The sequence below is a fragment of the Amphiprion ocellaris genome, chromosome 9 (assembly GCF_022539595.1).
Source record: "Amphiprion ocellaris isolate individual 3 ecotype Okinawa chromosome 9, ASM2253959v1, whole genome shotgun sequence".
NCBI lineage: Eukaryota > Metazoa > Chordata > Actinopteri > Pomacentridae > Amphiprion > Amphiprion ocellaris.
In genome coordinates, this window is record NC_072774.1 from 1,673,940 (window position 1) to 1,689,351 (window position 15,412).

Sequence of the window (15,412 nt, forward strand, 5' to 3'; positions counted from 1 at the left end):
AGATTTTAACCCAAACCTTAAATGAAACAAACCCTTAAATCACAACGAAAATATTTCTGTTGTCACAATCATGAGTTAGTCAGTTATTCAGTTTATCAATTCAACTTTATTTTAGTGCCTTTCACACAGATGACAAAACTAAACAAGCAAAGAGAAAGAAACTATGCTAAAACTATGATTAAAACTCAATAACATTCAAAAATAAAAAGATTTAACATGGTAATAAAATGTGTTGTGTCCAGGGGATGGAGGGAGTTTATTGAAATCTTCTTGGGCTCACATGGGAAATCATTTAAAATATAAACTTGATATTCAGTCTAAGGAAACTGCAGAGCGATATCTCCTGTTTTCTCCTTTAATGAGTCGACTCTTCTTGTACTTTCAGACCAAAGAACTACAGACTCTTCACAACCTGCTCAAACTCTTGGTACAGGACCTCACCACACGGGTCAAGAAGGTTTCTGTCTCATTTCTACTCTGAAGCTCACCTTCTCCTGCTCAAACTGCTGACAAATGTTTCTGCTGCTCTAAAGTCTGGTCTCCAGAACTTCCTAAAAACTCTCAAAGTCTCTTCTGCTGCAGGTTGCTTTGTAGAACTGTTCCAGAAAACCTCACTAAACCACATGGAGGGGCCTCAAGATGTCCAAATGAAACCGTACAAAAACCAAACGAGCACAACCCAAATGCTAAAGTCTCCTGCAGCCTACCAGAGAACCTCTGAGAACAGAGAATCAGGACAGGAACTCTTACCTTCTGGACAACCAACGCTGGTTCTCAAGCAAGAATACAGGATGTGTCTGACCAAAAACCTCTGAAGACTCACTACAGCCAAGATAAAGACACAACTCAGCTGCACCAAATCCACTAATCACTGCACACATTAGCACCATGTGCTAACTGTGGCTAAAGAACCACATTTACCAAGACAACTATCCAGTACAAAGCCCTAAAACACACCAAGAAACACATTAAAGACGATTTTACTGCTGGAAGCTGCAAGCAAACGCCTAAAGAACAAACTGAAGCAAAGGAGTCAAACCCAGTTCACTGGTGAAGAGAAGCAGAGGAAATGTTTGTCTGCAGCTAAATAAAGCAGGAAGACACTGAGCTGCTCAGGTGTTCCTGATAACACCAAGCAGCCACCTGGACAGCCAATAGGAACACAGCCACCTGGACAGCCAATAGGAACACAGCCACCTGGACAGCCAATAGGAACACAGCCACCTGGACAGCCAATAGGAACACAGCTTACTGGAAGTCCAGAGGGCTGGGTTAGTGAAGGAAATTTAGTTTAAAGTTGAAGCAGAAAGTTAACAAAGAAAGTTGAAAGCCACCTTCTGATCCCTGAAATCTCTGAGTTTTCACACAAAGAACACCTGAACATGTCAAACTGGTTCCATAGTAGAACCCTCAACACAACAGAAATGTCTGGAAGCCAGTGGCCACCACTTTGAGCACCTCTTGTAATTGTAGAGGCCAAAGATAACTTTTATTAATCTCCTGATGTCTGAATAAATTTGGTATTGAGATATTTATGCAAGTTTTTCTTTTCCCAATGTGTGTAAACATTATTTTGGCTGACTCTGTATGATGGGTTTCTGACAGGTCACCAGGCAACATCTTTTTATAATAATGACAAACATACCTGCATTCTACAGGAGTGATTTTCCTCATGTGCAGGTAAAGATGTGGGAGGAGCTTAGAGATGACAGGAGCAGGAGTCATCCTCACTAATTCAGCTTCCACCTAGAAACAGAAAGACCACAAACAAACACACTGATAGACTCTCAAACGTTCAACCTCACAGCCTCAAAATATCTGTTCAGGAAGTGTTGTGTTTCTAAATTCTGCTGAAAGCATTGACAGACATTCTCTTACAAGGTTGTGTAAAAAGCAGCCTGTCCTCTGAGCTACTGAGAAATCTTCCTGAGCAAAGTTTCTATGAGTAAATCGGCTCAACAAAAACTAAAGCCTCAGCCAGAGATAACAGGTACCACAAATTATAAACAACTTTCTTTGTTAACTCAGACTTTCTGCTTCAACCTCACATAAAAAGGGGAGTTTAACTTGTCAGGTGACTGAAAATGAATGGCTTGTGCAGTTCTAGATCCAAAAGTAGGATGTTTCAACTCATGTTTTACTACAAATACATGCAATAATAAATAAATACAATGGCTGGTTGTTAGTTTATTCACTATTAATGTCACTTTATATACTGGATTGAACTTGAGCAGTGGAAGAGAGAAGGAATTTAATGAAATTATGGAGACATTGCACAATGTTAAGCGCGGTTTAAGTCAAACCAGCTGAATGTTAAACTGCAGTGTAGCTCAACGGGTTTCAGTTAACCTTAAAGTAGAATAACTTCTTTTAAAAGCTAAAATACACAGCAGAGAAATACAGGTTGAGAAGTTCCTTCTAATAATGAGGACAGCTGCAGCAGCAACTAACACAGGTGTTCAGCAGTAAGTTAGCCACCTGTGTTAATTAGCCCGCTAGCTAACTTAGCCGCTTAGCTAGCTAACGCGTACAGACCAACTGCTCAAACACGACAAAACACAACTCTTCACAAGTTGCTGATGACCACTTCCGGTCTCAGAAAATGAAAAACTGGAACTTTTTTCGTTTCTGTCTTTTACTGATTTTATTTTTTTGTTATTCTAAATATAAAATGAAAATTAAAGCATTTTTAAATTTTCGTATATCCCTTTTTTATCATGAAAAGGAAAAACACCTTGTATTTCAATTTTAATTTTTGTATTTTAAAACGAAAATCAAATAACCACTTTTTGTTTTTCAATACCCGTTTCAGAACGGAAAATCCAATTGCCAAAATATACACGGGTCCGTGTACCTTCCGTTCATTTTATTTCTAATTCTGAAACGCAAATCGAAAAACAAATTTAGGGCCATTTTTCTATTGTCATTTCTGAAACAAAAATCGGACAACTATTTAATGACCCGTTTTTTAAACAAAATATTGCATTTCTGAGTCAAATTTTAGTTTTCGGGGAAAGGCCTTAATTTTCTCTTTTTCCAATTTCAATTTTCAATTTTTACGCTTTTCAGTCTGTGGCCCGGAAATAAATAAATAATTGCGCGGATTGGTCCGTGTGTCAGGAAGGTCACGGTGCTAGTCTGGTCGTCTTGGTGTCCGGCAAGAATTTCTCGTACGCAATGGATTCTACCAGTTACATCCTTTTTAAAGGAAACAAAAGGCTAACGCTTAGGGAGGACGACATGAATGGAGATAAAATCGCCAGAATATTCCAGGTAAGTAGCACTTTTTTCGTTTGTTTGGAGAACATGCTAAGACCAAAGGATGCTATGCATAACACACGAATAGCCGACTGATTAAGGCTCCTTAATGTTTTCTTTCCAAGGTATATGCTCCGAGCCTGTACATAACCGATGATGACAATGTGGCCATATTCCCTGGTTGGGCTGGACATTTCAGCTGCTTGGACCTTAAACCTCGTGGCCACTATGAGGTTCATGGGGATGATATTGCTCTACCAGTCGCCGAGCAGACTCCTCCATTGTCAGGCCAGAACCGTTTCCAGTTCCACCGTTCAGCACAGCCCGCTGCTGCTCTAGGGTCACCTGCTCAGGCCATTGCTCCCACTCCCCCCCGAGCAAGCATGAGTAACACCTTCCAAAGGTACCCCCTGCTCCCTCAGTTCAGAACCCCTACCCTTGACTAGCAAGCTACATATTAAAAAGGGGGGGTTCGTTTTCATGAACATATTGGTCCAAGGCTAGCTACATATGAATATATCATCATCATTGTATTTGTTTTTGTAATTGTTAAGATCCTTTGTAACCAAGACAATTTTAAAACGAATCAATTGTAATTGGATCAGTTTTAATGTAGGCTATGTGTCTGAGATGGTATTAATTGATTTAGCTTGATGTAAATCACTCCCACAACAATCTTTCTAGGTCTGTTTTCATTGCTGAGCTCAGCCAGGGGAAACTGAAGCCTGCCCGCATGGTTGTACTCAGACTGTTTGAGTTTGAAGCCACAACCACAGGTATCCTTGCAAAACTACATGATGCCCTGCAGAGTGATGACCCTCTCATCCTGACTGATGCCCAGGGAAATGAGATTGTGGACTCCGAAGGGACAAGAGGTACTAATTGAAATCATTAATAATTGCATAATAATAAATAAAAATGCTTTGTTTGTTAAACTACGTGCCCCATCTACTTCAATACTGTGCTCTCTTTGTCTTGTAATTTTTTTGACCCACAAAGTATTCTGTTCAGCTGTAAATGTGTTTACATTATATCTGTTACATGATTTGTCTTCCTCTCTTGCTAGGATCCAAGTACTGGAAGCAAAATGCAAAAAAGTTTCTTGCTGTCCCAGAGCAGATCTTCCATGAGTTCCAGCAAGGAACAAAGGGAAAGAAACTGAAGTAAACATTTTAGTTACTGCTTATCAATATTTGTCTTTTATTTTGTTTTAAATAGCATCTCTCTTAGAAGAAAAGTTATCTGAACAGAACTGATGAATATTGTACAATAAATTTGTTTTTTTGTTGTTGTTTTTAACCCTCTTGTAGCCATAAAGATATGGACTCCACAAGTCTTCAGGGGGTCTATGATAAAATAGAAGAAGTGATCTTGGCTGCTCAAGGACTGAATGAAGTCACCAGAGTCATGAAGGACCTGTCAACACATGCCAGCAACACCAGGGGTGCCATGCTGGTTCTGACCAACACCATGATAACACACATGAAGGATGCCTTTGGTTGTATTGTATACAAAGGTCTGTAACATCATTTGCTGTTTGATTCATATTAAAGTCTACCTTTTAAGCAGGATCTAATGGAATGCCCAAGTGAATCAAGCATTAATTATTGCTTTTCCATGTTATAGTGAAACTTTCACTTGCCAAGCTTTTAAACATACGTAATATGTAGATCAAAGGAACAGTTCACCCAAAAATGAAAATTCTGTATTCTGCTCACCCTCATGTCAGTTAAAACACAGGTGCAGTTTGTCCATACAACACACAAGGAGGTTGCAGCACTACTGGAGAGCAAGGGGGTCTCCACTGACTTTGTATGCACTGTATTGAAGTCAATGGAAACCCACCTGCTCTCCAGTAGTGCTGCAACCTTCTTGTGTGTTATATGGACAAACTGCACCTGTGCTTTAACTGGCATGAGGGTGAGGAGATGATGACAGAATGTTCATTTTTGGGTGAACTGTTCCTTTAAGTAAAGACAAGATAATATATTGAACTGTAATATTTCATGTGTATTGTACATTTCCTTTTTTTCATCAAACAGGGCTATTGGAAGAGCCTGTGATTGCCATATGCTGCAAAAGCTTTGTTGGCTGCAAAAACTGCGTTGACCAGTGGATGCTGACATCCGACCAGTGCCTCAAATGCAGGGCAGATGAGTTCTCTGTCAATGTTCACAGGCTGACCAGTCTTGACAATCTTCTCTCCATACTGGCTGGTGTAATTAAGATGGATTAACCCTTTAAGTGTGATTGTATCACATTCTGATTTAAGCTTGATCTGGCTAATTGCCTTGTTCTAAAGTCAGTTGGAATTTTGCACTTGTTCAATAACTGTAGAGGATACAGAATAGTTTTATTTTTATACATTTTTTTTGTATTTCATGTTGCACTTAGACCAATATTGCTATTATAGCAATTTTAGCAAGTGTTCAATTTTATTTATTAAAGGAAAGTAACAGAATATCTACTATATCCAGAAACAACTGGTCTTTATTTGACATGTTCATGCATATTGCTGTGTAATGTTCATCAGATACAGCAATGCATCTTGAAAAGGTACGAAGTTATAGTTTACCACATTATCTAGTAAAACTGAAATATCAGGGTACTGTTCAGCCAAAAGTTGTTCTGCTGATATTTTGTCCTCCTCAGTTGAGAATGGGTCAGTTCCAAAGCAGGAGACTGGAGTTAGTGAAGAGCCAACATCCTGCTGGTACATGTCTGCTGCTTGGGAGGCATGAGGCAACAACTCCTCTCCCAGTTTCTTTGGACGTCCTCCTGCTGCTAAACAAGTGGGTGTTCCTTTGCCTGTGAAGCAAAGCATAGGTCACAAAATGTCATTTTTGTTAAACTTCACTGTCAACATTTGAATAAAAAAAGGTTCACAAAAAAGGACTGGATTGTATGATGCATATTTTTTTAACTCACCTGGGATTCTGTGTGCATTCCATGCATGTACAGCTCTTGTTATGCCAATCTTGCACAGCTCAGCAGTAAGGTTAGATGTGCAGTATCTAGTCACGTTGTCGTCCATGTTGAGGACTTCCTGATCCTGCAGCTGCATGAGGGCCTCCTTCACTGGGTAATTTACCCTGTTATTTATCTCTACCCACATTCGCTCTACTGTATGATTCTGTAGACAAGAAAAGGGTATACTCAATTTAGTCTGCAAAATCAACATGGTGAGAGGAAACAGGACTATACCAGGTTTAAAAAGTTTACAGACAGTATTAAGAGGTTTGATTAGGAGTCCAATGAGCAGGACCATTGATGTGTATGGGTACCTATAAGCACCCCCACTCAAGGGTGCGTCTGGTTAAAGGGATATTTCAATTTGCATAAAGTTGGGTCCTATCGGGTGACATGCAAAAGATATTTAACTCACCTCTTCAGCTATTTAGCCAGATCTCCTCGTAGTGCCATCACACCCCCTCCCTCCAGCAGCTGCATTGATCCTCAATTTGAACACACGAGGCCAAAACCTCAAGCCTTAGTTAGCCATATAAACGAATGCCCACCTTTACAATACGATACTGGTGTACATTCACACTCATCTAGAGAATTGCCACAAACCCACTGATCCATTTGGCTCTGTTTCTATTCCCTGCGTGGTCACCTGTGTTTACCTTTCACACTGCAGAGTAATATACTACGCCCTGAGACACGCACTGCAGCTCTGCAGGCAGAGTGATACAAGGTTATGGCTGTGCAATGGTTGGAAGAGAAATGGGTTGGTGGTTTTGTGACAAAGAAACATGCTGAAAATTCTCTAGATGGAGCATGTATGTACACCAATATTGCATTGTTTAGGTGGGCGTTCGTTTATATGGCTAACTAAGGTTTGAGGTTTTGGCCCCGTGTGTTTGAATTGAGGATCACTGCAACTAGAGTTTGTTATTTCTTTGTTCAGTACCAGTACATAACTGAGTAACATCTCTAAAACTTAGTCTCATTTTGGCCATTAGAAGGCACATTTTGTACATTAAGGAAACCATTACCTCACCTTTGTTGACTGAGTTTGGCAATATGGTTGCCTTTGCAAGTTGTGTCTGTGGTTAGACAGCATCTCCTGCATGTAGAGGGACAAGTAAAACTCACGGCCATGGTCCACCCTGACCTGGTCCCACATCCCATATTCAAGAACTGCTGATCTGTAAAATAGTGAAACATGACTCATCAAATGTTGAGTCTGCAATGTACGATAGACCAACAATATTGATATCTACTAGTGCACCGTTTTTGTGACTTATAGAAAAGAAGGGTGGCTATATTGGTAACAGATATATTTTTTTTAACTGTCAGAAATGTGTATTTGAAAATTTTGATTTGTTTATTATTCTCACTTTAACAGAAGAATGTAAACAAGTGAGATGGGAACATTTTCATGTTTCATTCAGCAGCATAATAGCGCTACAAACTTATAATTGTCTAAAAATTGTGAACACAGATTCTAAGAAAGCCAAAACCTTACTTTTACTTTCATGTTTGAGGTTTATTAAAAAAAATATTAAAATATAAATTATTTTAAAAAAAGGTATGTATTTATAAAGACTAACTTCTCCACGGACTTTTTCACAAAAAATTACGCATGCCTGAATTTTTGCCCTGGATTCTGAAATCAGAGAAAGTGGATTCTGAAGCTGAAAAAAGTTGAGAAGGACTAACCTGTAAACTTCCTCATATATTGTGAGGTTATTCTTGACAGGCATGGTTGCATGGGCAACGACCTTACTGCTGTACCCATCTACTGCGAAAACGTGCATCACTCCGAACATGACCAATTTTTCATTCTGGTCGATGTGGATTTTGTGTCCCATGTATGCAGCACTGTAGGGGATGGGGTTAAGGTTACGTGCACCCTTTGGGGGAAAAGTAAGTAAAAGTTAGCTAGTAAAATACAAGATACCATATACCACAACATTAAAGGCTTGCAAAAGATACTTACATGTTTACGCATTTCGTGATAAGGACAATGCGTTGTTCTCAAAATCCTCCCTATCTGGCGTTCACCAGCAACCACTCCCATCGCAGACAGGTACCTGGTCATCATATGTTGACCCTGTCTGATAAATCAGCATAAGTAAGCTGTGACATGTAGGCCTAGTCTTCATGGTTTATATTTCATAATATATATGTAGTCCTAGAAATAAATCAACAGAGGTGGGTAGAGAAGCCAAAAATTGTACTCAAGTAAGAGTATTGTTACTTCAGAATAATATGACTCAAGTAGAAGTAAAAAGTAGTCATCCAAAAATACTTGAGTTAGAGTAAAAAAGTACCTGGTGAAAAACTATTCAGTAACATCTGATTAATTTGTGAAGACATGCATTTAAATAGACAAAAATACAAAATAATAATCTTCAGGTAAATTTGAGTACTTCCAGTCAATCAAATATTAGAATAAATAAAAATGAAAAATAAATATTTACAAAATAACAAATTACAGCACAAGAGACACACAATTCCAAATATGACTGGTGAAAGACGTTCAGGTGGTAGAGCTTATGGCGGAAGTCCCTCTGTCTGACAAAATAAAACATTAAATTGTTTGATGCATAGGGGGATAATAATGTGTAGAATCGTGAATGGGTAAAGAAAAGTAACCAGCTCAGTGCAGCCTAATGGAGTGTATTAAGAGTACATTCTTCTTCACAAATCTACTCAAGTAAAAGTAAAAAGTATGGAGATGATGTAAAACTATCTTAGAAGCACAATTTATCCAAAAACTTAATCAAGTAAATGTAACGGAGTAAATGTAACTCGTTATACCCACCTCTGTAAATGAAAGAAAACCAAAATAACCTACCTGATTTATTGCCCTGCTGATAGCAACTTCTAATTGTGTGTCGGATACATGTCCCCTCCTGGAAATGTTGTGATGTGCACAAAATCTCCTGACACTCATTTCAGAACATCGCTGCACACCTAATTGTGATAAATTCGTGGAAATGTCCGCGTGTGAGAGGTTTTCAGCAATCATGTCTCTTATTAAATCTCCATAGAGCTCAAGTGACACCATCTCGTCCAGTCTTCAGGCTCCTGCCAACCGAACCTTCTGTTGTGCTAAAGACGTGCTAATCGCGGAAGAGAAGCTAAATTACTGCTTCCGGTTCACCTTGTAATAATACAGATATCCCCGCATTTTTGCGTTTTGGATTAACATAGATTGGATTCTTCGTATTTATCTGGGAATATAAAAATACATAATAGGAAAACAACACAAAATCCAATTTTATGGCTATATTTTAATGGAAAACGGCTCTTGTTTGTTTGTTTTAAAATCTGCTACATATATTGAAAAAAGAAACATGCCTGTTTTTTTGTTTTCCGATTTGCGTATCAAAATTGGAAATTGAATGAACGGAAGGTACACGGACCTACACGGACCACAAAACAACAGAAACGAGGCACAAAATGACAAAAATGAGACACAAAACTAGAAAAACAAAACAAAACAAAAACGAGACAAAACGACAAAAATGTGACACAAAACGACAATAACGAGACACAAAACGACAAAAACAAGACACAAAATGACTGAAACGAGATATAAAACAACAAAAACGAGACACAAAACGACAAAAACGGAATGTTCGTGCGCAGGAACGGTAAATCTGTCACATGTAGTGATGCTGATCGAGGCTTTGTTGAAGCTTCGACACTTCATTCAAAACATGGTTCATTACTCGAGGCCTCAATGACACACAGTGCTCGAGTAGGACATCTAGTGGTCAATAATATGAAGTGCAATCAAGACGTGGTCGTTGGTTCATGGATTGTTTTGGATTTGATTCGCCATGCACACATTCCTGTTTGACTACACTAGATGATTGTATGGGTTGTAGTGGACACAAAAATAATATAACTAGTAATAATAATGACAATAACTATTGAAGAGCACGTTTCTTATTTCCCATGTTTGTCTGTATCCCTATATACTCTGCTTATATTCTGTGTTATGAAACATTTAAACGGTGCTGCTACATTCATGAGATGCTCTACAAATACAGACTGATGTCATTTTCACATGGGGCTGGTGCAAATAAAGATTTTATGGATTATTATAGATTTTGGCAAAGTATGTCTTGGGGTTTATTGGTAAAGAGGTCAGTAAAGAGGGTGTGCTTATGTAACTGGTTATGAGGTTTTATTGAGAAATAATTTATCAACAATTTTGGGACCACTGTTCCCTCTAAGCTGCGCGCGATACTTTTTTTTTGTGCATTTATCATCTATTTTTTTTTTTTGCCATTTTCGAGTTTTTTTTTACTTGAGTCTCGACTCGACCGTTTTTCTCAGGAGGTTGGACTTTAGCCTTTGTGCTGGAGGGTTGAACCCTCAGTTCCAAGACTTTCAAAGCCTCCAGACCTCCCGAGTCCTCAGGACCTGAGCTTTCACACAGTCTGAGGGCTGAAATTTTCTAAGTCCCACAGTAGATCTCTGTTAGGTTGAACTTTCAGACAGTCCAAGGACTGAAATCTTCTAAGTTCCTGAGTAGTTCTCTGTTAGTTTGAGCCTTCACACAGTCTGAGGACTGAAATCTTAAAAGTTCTTGAGTAGTTCTCTGTTAGTTTGAACCTTCAGACAGTCTGTTAATGTTTCGATTAAATCTTTAAGGTTTTTTTTTTTAAAAATGTTTTACCACCTTTTAATGTTTAATTTTCTTTTTAAATCCTTCATTGTATTTTCAGTGTAATTCCTATTTGAACTTTTATTGTCTTTAAGATATAATTTTCTAATTAAACATTTAATTTTTTAATTAAATGTTTTGTCTTTTTTGGCCTTTTATTGGATAGGTGTAGTGAGAGACAGACAGGAAACGGGGCAGAAGAGTCAGGGGAAGACTTGCAGCAAAAGGCCACTAGCGGGACTCGAACCTGGGACGCTGCGTCAGGGACCAGCCCCTGTACATGGATCACCCGCTTAACCCGTTGAGCTATATGAGCACCCATGTTTTGTCTTTTTAAGGGTTTAATAATCTGATTAAATGTTTTGCATTTTTAAAAATGTTTAACATTCTTCTTGTTTAATTGTATTTTTTAAATGTTTAATGATGGAAAATACTTTATCTGTAATTTCTAATATTTGTATTTTAAAAATTTTGTTTCATTTCATAATGACATGTATTGTATCTTGTTGAATTATCTCATTCAATATTTTGTCTGTTTAATAGAGTTAAACATTAAATTACATTACATTCTATTAAACAGACAAAATATTGAATGAGATAATTCAACAAGATACAATACATGTCATTATGAAATGAAACAAAATTTTTAAAATACAAATATTAGAAATTACAGAAAAAGTATTTTCCATCATTAAACATTTAAAAAATACAATTAAACAAGAAGAATGTTAAACATTTTTAAAAATGCAAAACATTTAATCAGATTATTAAACCCTTAAAAAGACAAAACATTTAATTAAAAAATTAAATGTTTAATTAGAAAATTACATCATAAAGACAATAAAACTTCAAATAGGAATTAAACAGAAAATACAATGAAGCATTTAAAAAGAAAACTAAACATTAAAAGGTGGTATATGTACATATAATTTAATTGTATTTAATGTTTAACTCTATTAAACAGACAAAATATTGAATTAGATAATTCAACAACATACATGTCATTATGAAATTAAACTAAATTTTTAAAATACAAATATTAAAAATTACAGATAAAATATTTTCCATCATTAAACATTTAAAAAATAAAATTAAACAAGAATATTAAACATTTAAAAAAATGCAAAACATTTAATTAGATTATTAAACCTTTAAAAAGACAAAACATGTAATTAAAAAATTAAATGTTTAATTAGAAAATTACAACTTAAATTTCTTAAATCTTTTTAACAATAAAACTTTTTAAAAGTTTTATTGTATTAATTTTTTTTTGTTTGATTTAATTGCTTTTTGTTATGTAGTTTATTTCTTTAATCTTCTTTTTCTGTCAAGATTTTAACCCCAACCTTAAAAGTGAAATAAACCCTTAAATCACAATGAAAATACTTCTGTTGTCACAATCATGAGTTACTCAATTATTCAGTTTATCAATTCAACTTTATTTGTTTGGCACCTTTCACACAGATGACAAAACTAAACAAGCAAAGAGAAAAAACTATGCTAAAACTATGATTAAAACTCCATCCATCCATCCATCATCTATACACCGCTTAATCCTCACTAGGGTCGCGGGGGGGGGCTGGAGTCTATCCCAGCTGACTCAGGTGAAGGCAGGGGACACCCTAGACAGGTCACCAGTCTGTCACAGGGCTACATACAGAGACAAACAATCACTCTCACATTCACACCTACGGGCAATTTAGAATGATCAATTAACCTCAGCATATTTTTGGACTGTGGGAGGAAGCCGGAGTACCCGGAGAAAACCCACGCATGCACAGGGAGAACATGCAAACTCCATGCAGAAAGATCCCGGGAAAGCCGGGACGCGAACCAGGGACCTTCTCGCTGCAAGGCGAAAGTGCTAACCACTACACCACTGTGCAGCCCCTGATTAAAACTCAAAAACATAAAAACAAAAAACAAAAAAAACAACAACATTTAACATGGTAATAAAATGTGTTGTGTCCAGGGGATGGAGGGAGTTTATTGAAGTCTTCTTGGGCTCACATGGGAAATTATTTAAAATATAAACTTGATATTCAGTCTAAGGAAACTGCAGAGCGACAGAAGAACCAACAATATCTCCTGTTTTCTCCTTTAATAAGTCGACTCTTCTTGTGCTTTCAGACCAAAGAACTACAGACTCTTCACAACCTGCTCAAACTCTTGGTACAGGACCTCACCACACGGGTCAAGAAGGTTTCTGTCTCATTTCTACTCTGAAGCTCACCTTCTCCTGCTCAAACTGCTGACAAATGTTTCTGCTGCTCTAAAGTCTGGTCTCCAGAACTTCCTAAAAACTCTCAAAGTCTCTTCTGCTGCAGGTTGCTTTGTAGAACTGTTCCAGAAAACCTCACTAAACCACATGGAGGGGCCTCAAGATAGTCGTCCAAATGAAACCTTACAAAAACCAAACTAACACAACCCAAACGCTAAAGTCTCCTGCAGCCTACCAGAGAACCTCTGAGAACAGAGAATCAGGACAGGAACTCTTACCTTCTGGACAACCAACGTTGGTTCTCAAACAAGAATACAGAATGTGTCTGACCAAAAACCTCTGAAGACTCACTACAGCCAAGATAAAGACACAACTCAGCTGCAGCAAATCTACTAATCACTGCACACATTAGCACCATGTGCTAACTGTGGCTAAAGAACCACATTTACCAAGACAACTATCCAGTACAAAGCCCTAAAACACACCAAGAAACACATTAAAGACGATTTTACTGCTGGAAGCTGCAAGCCAACGCCTAAAGAACAAACTGAAGCAACGGAAGCAAACCCAGTTCAGTGGTGAACAGAAACAGAAGAAATGTTTGTCTGTAGCTAAATAAAGCAGGAAGACACCAAGCTGCTCAGGTGTTCCTGATAACACCAAGCTGCTCAGGTGTTCCTGATAACACCTAGCAGCCACCTGGACAGCCAATAGGAACACAGCTTAATGGAAGTCCAGAGGGCTGGCTTAGTGAAGGAAATTTAGTTTAAAGTTGAAGCAGAAAGTTAACAAAGAAAGTTGAAAACCACCTTCTGATCCCTGAAATCTCTGAGTTTTCCCACAAAGAACACCTGAACATGTCAAACTGGTTCCATAGTAGAACCATCATTGTAAAAACGTCATAGTATGGTGTGTTGCTCAAAAAACATTAGGACCCGGCTGTCAGGGGACAAACATGTAAGAAACATGAGAACAGAGAGAATCCAACCAGTAGGTCACAGTTTATCATCATCTAATCATCTCCTGAAGTCCATATGGGGAGAGACATCAGTATCTGGTTGTTAATTTACCAGAGGATGCTTATAATCATGCTGATGTGGTCTGTACTCTACAGTATTTTAGTGACTCAATAAATGCCTAAGTTGTTTTTTTTTTTAAATGCTTTTTAGTTTTTAATAAACATTTAATAGCCTATATGTAATCAATAAATGGCCTTTGCCTATCTTTTTTTTTTTTAAGTTATTTTTTTGGCCTATTTTCGGCTTTATTTTAGGCGCAGTGAGAGAGACAGGAAACAGGGGAGTTTAAAATGATGCCACCTCTTTTCAGACAGAACCTGTGATAATAAAACAATACAACATTTTTAGTTCCGTGTTAATAAAGCACTTAAAGCTTTAAGTATGGCTAAATGCTTTTTTCAAAATTAAATATATCACTCCTTAGGTGCTAGTGGCCCCAAGTTCAGTAAAGTTGGAAAGATATTCACAGATTTGGACTTCCAGCATCAATAACTCATTAGATATAGGTTGTCAAAACATAAACGGTGCCTCTTTCCCATTGTTGCAAGGCAGACAATGTGCTACAAGCCCAGTTTTATCAAAAGTAGCTGTCTTTCAAGCTACAGGAATAACATTGGTGTCTATGGAGTGAACAGGGTCCGTCTGCAATTTGCAAAACCACTGCAACAGTAAAGAGAGACAAATATTCAATAACTTCACTCTTATACATTGTAGTGTCACTAAAATCACTGCAGCCTTCAACTGGCTCCTGTTGACAAAGTGTTTTAACAGAAATGTAAATGCTGTAATTTGATTCTTTTAATGAACCATGTAACTTGAATGGATGTGATGCTGGTGTGACCACAGTGCACACGTCTGATGTTGCTCACAGTGGTCCAAGGGACGCTCAGGGAGTTTGTGTGTTTGCTCAGACTCAGGAAAAATTACAGGGAACATTGTTTGGGACTCAAGCAGTTCCTTCTTTTACTCACTATCTCCCCAGCCTTAGAAAAAAAAACCTGTTCACATGGCACAGATGAGGCTGAGGTACACAGGAAATGTTTGGCTCCATTGTACAAGTTTGGGTAAACGGTTTTGTGGGTTGCCCAGTAAGCCAGTGGGTCTGCCGTTCTTTCTACAATTGCATTCGCTGTGGCGCTTTGCATTTGCCAGGCTCTACTTGCGTCTTCGTCCAATAGGCTTCACAGTTGAACTGAAAAATATTGAAGATCATCATCATCATCACCAGAAATGTCAGTCATTCCCTATTCAGAAGAGAAAAAGAATACCTGTGAAGGTGCTGCT

The 15,412-nt window shown here is 37.8% G+C and overlaps 1 protein-coding gene across 1 annotated transcript; it reads left to right on the top strand.

The window, feature by feature from the left end:
• Window positions 1–1,051: 1,051 nt before the first annotated feature.
• On the top strand, window positions 1,052–5,870 carry LOC118469305 (uncharacterized). The gene is made up of 5 exons (XM_035941853.2): window positions 1,052–3,661; window positions 3,943–4,133; window positions 4,325–4,421; window positions 4,569–4,774; window positions 5,301–5,870. The coding sequence occupies exons 1-5, from the start codon at window positions 3,642–3,644 to the stop codon at window positions 5,492–5,494; spliced, it is 708 nt and encodes a 235-aa protein (XP_035797746.2). The 5' UTR covers window positions 1,052–3,641; the 3' UTR covers window positions 5,495–5,870.
• Window positions 5,871–15,412: the final 9,542 nt, after the last annotated feature.